This window comes from Dendrobium catenatum, unplaced genomic scaffold, assembly GCF_001605985.2.
Source record: "Dendrobium catenatum unplaced genomic scaffold, ASM160598v2 fragScaff_scaffold_156, whole genome shotgun sequence".
Taxonomy (NCBI): Eukaryota; Viridiplantae; Streptophyta; class Magnoliopsida; order Asparagales; family Orchidaceae; genus Dendrobium; species Dendrobium catenatum.
In genome coordinates this window covers 5,796,358-5,805,357 of record NW_021318618.1, presented here as the reverse complement: position 1 = coordinate 5,805,357, position 9,000 = coordinate 5,796,358, and the positions used below count along the sequence as shown (strand labels likewise).

At 39.4% G+C, this 9,000-nt stretch overlaps 1 protein-coding gene across 1 annotated transcript; it reads left to right on the top strand.

Moving 5' to 3' along the window:
- The first annotated feature begins 305 nt into the window (after positions 1-305).
- On the top strand, positions 306-1,133 carry LOC110093940 (zinc finger protein ZAT2-like). Its single transcript, XM_020819007.2, has one exon. The coding sequence runs from the start codon at positions 306-308 to the stop codon at positions 1,131-1,133; it is 828 nt and encodes a 275-aa protein (XP_020674666.1).
- The last annotated feature ends 7,867 nt before the right edge of the window (positions 1,134-9,000 follow it).

Sequence of the window (9,000 nt, the reverse complement as noted above, 5' to 3'; positions counted from 1 at the left end):
AAGACGAGAGCTTGAAGAAGAAGAGAATAAGAAAATGCCAGTTTATTCATCGCCAACAATAAGCAGCAAAAGAAACACAAATGAGGTGGATTCTCACACTTTTTCTCGACTCTGTCACTGCTTTCGTGCGGGTCTCGCTGCGCGGCGCGGCCGCCGGAGAACGAGACGGTTGTCATGTGCGCGGAGTCGAGCGAACGAGAGGGGCGAGCGGTTCTGCGTCGAATGAATTCAATGAGGATTTAACGAGAGCGTCGTTTGGGCGAGCGTCTCGCCACTGAAATTGAAACGCTCGAACGGCTACGGGAATGGACGCATCCATTGGGAGAAAGGCGGATACAGTAATAATTGCCTCCTTCGCTCCTCCCCTATTTTTTAATTTTAATTTATCAATCCCCATGAATCCTTCTTCTGATTCCGCTGGCCCCAGTCGCCATGGAAAACGACCTATGATTCATCTATTCTCCTCTTCTTCATCGGAATCATCATCTTCCTCGTCGTCATCGGAGGGAAGGAGATATGCCGCCGCCGCCGCCGCCGCCGCTGAGGAGGAAGATAAATCTACGGCTACACAGCCGGAATGCTATGTTTGTGGGCGGCGGTTCGGAAATTTGAAGGCTCTGTTCGGGCACATGAGATGTCATCCAGAGAGGGAGTGGAGAGGAATTAGACCGTTGGCGGTCGGAGAAGAAGGTTCGAGAGGACGGAGAAGATGGCGGCGCCGGACGAGTGAAGAATCTGCGGCGGCGGCGGCGACGGCGGCAGGGGAATACGCATGTGGAGAATGTGCGAGAGTGTTTGGCACGAGACAAGCGTTGGGAGGGCATAGAGCGAGTCACAGGGGAGTGATGGGGTGTAGTGCGAAGGCCAAGGAGACGACGGCTGCGGCGGGGGCGGCGTTGCCGGACGTGAGGGGAGGAGGAGCAGGAGATGGGAGGACGTTTTTTTGCCAAGTGTGTGAACGACAGTTTGTCACTTATCATGGGATGAGAGTTCATCAGAGGGTTCATCGTGAACGACAGGGAGGGGAAGCAGAGGGTAGGAGAGAGGAAAGAGGGTTCATGGTTGATCTGAACCTTCCGCCGCCGCCGGAGGTGGCGGAGGAGGAAGATAAGCCAGTTGCAAACGAGCAGTGAAGATGAAATTTTATTGTCGTAGAAGTTCAATGCTGTGGGTAGGCATTTATCATTCACTGTTTACATTACAGTAGACTCGGCCTTCCTTTGACAGTTTGTTTTTACTGCTTCTTAAACTGCTCTGCTTCCTAAAGCTGCGGTAGAAAAACTGACGGTCTGAAAAGCAAAACAACATGAAAGTTTTTTCAAACGAAATCTAAATGTTGGGACAATTATGATTGAACTGAGTTTTTTTAACACTTGAGTTGTGTCTGTGCTTTTTCTTTTTCTTTTTATTTAGAATGAAAATTTTTGTTTAGCAACCAGGGACTGGGTTTTCGAGCAAATTTGGTGTCTGTGCCGGGTCTGCCCCGACAAATTTGGTGTTCCTGGACGCTCTTTTTGACAACAAGGGACTGGGTTTTTGAAGGACGATGATAAATGCAATCTACTTTTCATCCCCCCCTTAAACAGCTCATCTTAGCCTGTTGGTTGAGAGCTTAAGCTTCCACTAAGAGGTCTTGGGTTCGAGTCTTTGTGTATGCATTGTGTGTGTGAGTTTTCCTTAAATGGCCTAAATGTCCCAAAAAATACTTTTCATCCCCTTGGACGATCTCTTCGACAACCAGTGGATCCCTACATCCGTTTGGATGATTTTGGCTGCCTGGGAGTTCTGCATGATAGTTGCATGCTGAGTCCTTAATTTTTTTGGTTTTTCTCTTTTTTCCTTACAGTTTTTCTGTTGTTATGCAGCTCTGGCTGATAGGATTTTATCTTCTGCTTCATGTTTTTTTGTTAGCAGTTAATGTTCTTACTTACTATAACTCTTTTATATTTTAATGAAATGGGCTGATGCCCCAAATTCTCCCATTTTTTTTTTTTTTTAGTAAGAGAGGATTTATTTATGTATTTTTTTATAAAATAGAGGATCTTCATGTAGTTGAAAACAAATTTTTTGCATTGATATGAATCATGTTGATTAAATTATTATGAAAATTTTGATTAGGTTGGAACTTATAGAGTTTGAAGTCCTCTAAATCTTGATTCACTAGCATTTGATGTCGTTAATGTTAAAAAAAAATTATATTTTAACATTAATGCTGTAATGCATCTTGCATGTAATCATGAAGGAATTCGCTGCAATTTTATCATTAAATATTATACTTTAAATTATAAATTAGCCAAAAATATATAATTTAATAAATAAAAGTTCATTCAAGTGATATCAATAAATTTATTTATTCTTACAATTGAATAAATATAACATCACATTTCATATTATTATTATTTTTTTAAAATTTATTCACATGCACTTAGTACACGTGCAATTGTTGAATATTAAAAATATTAATTTGGTAGTGTTAATGGCCGTTTATTAATGTTTGCGCACCTGTGAAAATTTAATGGTTTTTCACCAACCTTTATACCTACTCCATAACTCAGATGAGGCTAAGGCGTCTAGATCCTAATTATTATGAAGGTATTCTTGAATGGAGAATATTTTCAAGGTATTCACAAACGCCTTTGTAGGCCTCCTTAAAATTTTTTGGTTAAAGACAAACCTATATATGTAAAATTCAAATTTAACAAATCCAGCACATTTTAACCTAAATTCCAAAAATATATTATTCAAAATTTGAACTTTCATAAAACTTAAATTTCAAAATAGTAATACATAAGCTAGGGGTGTCAAAAGCTGACACGACCCGAAACCCGACTCGAAAAAATTTGGGTTTGGGTTAACCCTCGGGTCCGGGTTCGAATTTTTAATCCATTTGAAAAATGGGTTGAGTTCGGGTTGACTCGAAATCCGAAGTTGACCTGACTAACCCGACTAACCAGCGCGAATCGTGATGAAATCCGATGGTCAACCACTTGACCCCGTGAACGATGACTCCGTCTGGGTGATGAAATCGCGTGAATGATTGGATTCCAACTCCTTCAACGGCACAACCTACCACAGGACCTGCACGGTCGAAGGTCGATCACGTAACCCTGCCTCCTCCTGCCTACCATAGGAACCGCACCCACGACGAACGCGAGTACACTCCCTAGCATCCTAGTTGGGTCAAGCCGTCGGACTCACCTCCTGCATTCGCTCCACCACCTGTGTTCGCCCAGATCCTACTCGTGTAATTCACGGACATAGTGACTATGTCGTTTAGCCAATTGGGTTTGCGGGTCGGGTCGGGTCAACTCGATAACCCACGCCGGTCGGGTTTGGGTTAAAAATCATGACCCTTTTAACTAACCAGATCGGATTCGGGTCAACCGTTTACACCTGGGTCAACTCAGGTTGGACCCGAACCTGACCCTTTGACCCAAATTTACACCCCTAATATAAGCAATCCTAATTCAAAATAAATATTATGCCTTAAATATATGCAATAACCCTAGATTATATGAAAAATTGACACTTAATAGGATACAATGGAGAAAAAGGATTCATGCTCCTCGTCTTTGTCGAGATCGTTGGAGGCTTAGTTACGATCCTACCTAGCTATAATTCTTTTATATCTTTAATTCCCCATAACTCTAACCACCGTATATCTATGCAAGGCCCGACTAGAAATTCATGGCCTATCATCGCGACGCTCAAGCTTCAAAGTGCGACAATGCTACATGTCAATTCTTGGCGCATGAGTTGAATTATTTTCTAAATTTATTGAGAGCAATGGTGCCGGGGCTCCACTATGGGGAAATATTAAAATATAAATATAGCAAATCATGTGGGTCTTAAAACATTTTTTTTCAAAAAAATTATCTCAAAATTCATCTTCACCAACCCTACCCACCTTATCTTTTTCCACTTCCATGGCCGACTTCACCGTGCCTCCACATCTAAAATTCATTATGTCAAACCTCAAACTCATCGTAAAGATTCAACTCACCAACGACAACTACACCGTTGGGCTTCTACAAATCTTCAAACTATTTTTGGTTAATTATTTTGAGGGATATCTCACCGGACAACAAACTTGCCCACTGGAACCTCCCCCAACTCCACCAACATCGATTATCACCTATGGTATTTAATCAATCTAACATAGTTTCAGCCTTATTTTTCACCATTTCTCCCTTTGTTCTGCCATATATCCTCAACCTAACAACTACCCATGAGATATGGGCGACCTTGGAGACCCGCCTTCAACCTACAAACTCATCTGAGTTCTTCAACTAAAAAATGAACTTCATCATGTACATATGCAGGATCAGATGATTGCAAAATACCATGCCCAGATAAAGACCCTTGTTGACAACATTACCATAGCCGGCTCACATATTGACATTAAGGATATCATTCATTATATACTCAGTGGGCTGCCCTTCTCTTGCAACTCATTCAAAGCAGCCATCAGAACTTCCCTTCACCCCACCAGCCTTGAAGTTCTGTATTCCCTCATATGCAATGAAGAAATACGTATACAAAATGAAATAGAAAAGGATACTCATACTCTACATGACAACCAAAGCCATCTAGTTCTCTTGCAGTAGCTCGATCAGAGGCAAACCATTTCCTTCAAGACCAAACCGCGGTCGCAGATCACCCTTCAAGCTAACAAATACTACTACCTGACCCTCATCCACTCTTAGTTTCAACACACAACGACCAAATTTCCAAATATATGATATAATTGGCCATTCCTCCCTCTCTTATTTCCATAAATATAATCTCCAATATGCCCCCTCACCTCCCTGGACTCCAAGAGCTCTACTATCACATCCCCAAACTCTACTAACCACTGAATGAGTCCTGAACTCTAGCAACACTGGCACATCTACCCATCTAACTTCTAAAGCCCATAACCTATAGCAATCCACTAAATATCAAGGAATCGACTCAATCTCCATTGCCAATAGCTCCTCCCCTCCCATTCAACACAGCGACCAAGGTATTCTTCCAATACCATTTCCAACTTGTAAGCTTCTAATGCACGCAAAAAATGAGGCTATACCAAAATTCCAAAAATTCTTCCAATTAATTAAAACAAAATTTCAAACACATATTCAAACACTTTGGTCAGATGGCAAAAGAGAATTCACTAGTAATACCTTTAAAAAATTTCTTGCAAACAATGCATTACACACCAATTAAGCTATTCATACACCCCCAAGAAAAATAATTTAGCTCAAATGAAGCATAGACACCTACTTGATACTACTAGAACTCTCTTGCATGCCGCCAATCTACCACCAACATTATGGGTCAAAGCTCTGCAAACTTTAATTACCTAATCAAATGCTTACCGTCCTCAGCCACCAATTTACAAATACCCTTTCAGCTCATTCACGACCACCCCTAGCCGCTGCCATCTCAAAATCTTCGGATGCCTCTATTTTTCATGCTTAAAACTGCAAGCTAGCAATAAATTATCCCCTCGCTCTCAAGCCTTTATCTTTCTAGGATACTCTACTCAACACAAAGGCTTTTGTTGCTTTAACTCACAACACAAAAGATTCACATATCCCCTCATGTTAGCTTTCATGAGAAATCCTTCCCCTCATCTCAACTCCATAAACAAACTCCACCATTCCAAACTCATCCTTACAATCTCCACTCTTACTTCTCCCCACATCTATCATATCACCTCCATCTAGTATATCCCAACACTACCCCATAACTCAAAACATACCAACCACCACCAACCCCATACTCAAGAACACTTCGTTACATCCGAATCCAACCCTTTAACATCACAACTAACCATACCCAACACCGACCCTCCTCATCCCGTTCAAACCTCTACTCACCCTATGCAAACCCATCTCCATACAAGACACCTACTCCCCAAGAAAATTTTTGATTTGCTTGCCACCACTATCTCATCAACAACACCCACTAGCTTTACTGAAGTTTTTAAACTATCTGAATGGAGAAATGTCATATCATATGAGTTCCTAGTATGTTTTCTAAAAATAGGGCACTTGGTTCCCAACCGAACCACCAACCAACACTCTAATTCTTGGTTGCCAATAGACATACAAAATAAAACTTCATCCTAATGGCATCGCCGATCGCTACAAAGCTTGACTTGTAGCCCATGGATACACCCAACAACAAGGCATCAATTACAAAGACACCTTTAGCTCTGTGGCTAAAATGTCAGCAATTCTTGTCTTCCTCATTATAGCACTTCAATAGATTGGCCAACTCTCCAACTTGATGTAGCTAACGCTTTTCTTCACGATGACTTACAAGAGGAAGTTTATATGAAGCAATCACAAGGATTCATTAACCCAAAGTTCCCATGACACGTTTGTCAGCTACACAAGGCAATTTATGTCCTCAAATAATCACCTAGATAGTGGTTCCAAAAGCTCACTTCCTTCTTACTCAGTTTTGGATTATATTTCAGCAAGTCCGACCCTTTCCTCCTCATTTACACCTATTTATCAATCCAACTATACATTTTGATTTACGTTGATGATATAATACTCATCGGAAACCACCTGAACACCATACAATAGCTCCTTTCCCAATTACAAATAGTTTTCTCCCTTAAATAGCTTGGACTTGTATCATTATTTCTTATAATTCAAGTTACCCACACTACCTCTGGTCTATTCTTTCATTAAACACACTACGCCCATGCTCTGCTTGATTCTTCTGATTTAACTAACTACAAGGTAGCCCTCACACCAATGTCTTTAAAACCATCCTCAACCTAACTCCACATCGAACCATATACCAACCCCACCCTCTATCGACAATTAGCTGGCTCATTACAATATATTACAATCACCAAATTCAACCTCACATTCGCCACTAACAACATGTGCATAATCAAACCAATCAAGACTATCAATCTCCCAAACATCTCCTCAGGTACATTAAAGGAACACTGCGTCATGATATCCTATTTTTTCCCTGCGAACTTACTCTTCGTACCTACATCGACGCCAACTAGGCTGCCAACTACTCCGACCGTAAATCTATTTCTAATTTCTATACATATCTTGGTAATAATTTCATCTCCTAGTAGGTTAAGAAACAAGTTACAATGGCCAAGTTTTCCATCGAAACAGAATATCGAGTTCTCGCATCCACCACCTCGGATGTTATTTGGCTTCGTCGTTTAGTAGCTGATTTTCAAGCAATACAACAGCACCCACTCCCATTTATTGCGACAACATATTAGCCTTGGCGCTCGCAAATATTCCAAATTTTCTTTTAGGAACCAAATACATAGAAATAGATTATTACTTTATTAGTGATCACATCAAGAGGAAAGATATTAACATCTCACATATGAGCTCTATTGATCAACTTGCTGACATTTTAACAAAACCTCTTCCTGCAACCAGATTCACCACTCTATGAGACAAATTAACTATTTAGCAGTAATCAGACACTTAATTTGTGAGGGATGTTAACTAGCCTTCAAGTTCCATTTAACTTATCATAATCCACCTACCTTAGCTTTTAGTTTCAGACTATGATTTTCTTAACTACCTATTTTTCCTGTTCATTACATATATACGTTCAACTTGTACCTCATGGTATTATGGAAATATATTGAAATCAGTTACACTGTGGAAAGCTCCTTCTCTCATGGCTTGTTTGTTTCCACGTTATTTTTCCTTTTTTTTTCAATGGAAAAGGAAAACGCTGTTGTGGAAGATGTTTGGATGTGTAGCAGACTTTTTTAAAAATCTTGTTTTTGTATTATTTTGAGAATCATTATATATTAGCTTCTCCGTTTTAAAAAAGACCTTTTCTCCTAATGACGTTTTTTATACCGAAACTGGAAATAAACCAAACGAAGACTAAATTCTTGGTTTTCCTTCTATGCACTTTTTCTTCTCCGGTGTACTGGTGTCTTCGCAATATTGGCAAATAATAAAAAAATATTTATAAAATATAAACAATCTTTAGGTATTAGTTTTTAGGGAGATTAAGAATTTTATTTAGATAACTTTCTTACTATTTTTAAAACAATTTTTTATTTAAAAATTATTAAAAGCAATAAAAAAAGTGGCTAAAAGGTATTCTTTATTATTTTTTTTTAAAAAATAAAATTTATTTTTAAAATAATAAGAAAACTATCATAAATGAAGCTTAATATTTAGCCATATTAATTTATTCCAAATTAAAAATAATGTATATATTAAATTTGAACTATTATAGTGAGGGAAGATTTTCCAAGTTGTCCATTCGGGAGAGGCGGATAGTAGGATTAGGAGTGTAAATGAGTCAAGTTTAGCTCGATTCAGGAGTTGTTGGAGCTCGACTCATGAGTCAAATACCAAGCTAGAACTCAAGCTAGAACTTGACTCGTACATCGAGACGAGCTGCTCGTCAAGCCACTCGATTTTCACTTCCCGCCCGCCATGGGCTATTTTCCCGCCTAGTTTCTCGGCCAGCTATCTACACCTCTCGCAGTAACTGTATTTTGCTCAATATCGGTTCCAGCCAAGCCATCTAAACCTCTCGCAATAGCTCCATTTTAGTTTCCTGCGTGGTTTCTTGGTTTCCTGCCCAGTTTCACGACCTCGAGACCCTCATCTGTAGGACTCCTCACGTTTAGCACTACAGCTGCAACTTTGAGATATATAATTTTGTGTTCTTATAATGATATAATAATGATAGAGTTGAAACAATGTGACTTGACGAGACTACAGCAGACTATGATTTGGGAAAGAATGTGATGAGAGAGTATGATTTGTAGCTGCATTTTCTTTTTTTGAAAAACTAATTACAACAGCTTTAATATTTAATATTTAATATTTAATATATATAATGTCAAAAATAATGTAACCAAACTCACAACAGGCATCACTAACACGATGTGACAAAACCGAAATAGTGGAGCAGCAAACAAATGCAAAATAACAATCTGTTGTCCATATAAAACTACACAACCAATCCTTAGCTTATAAGTGTAAA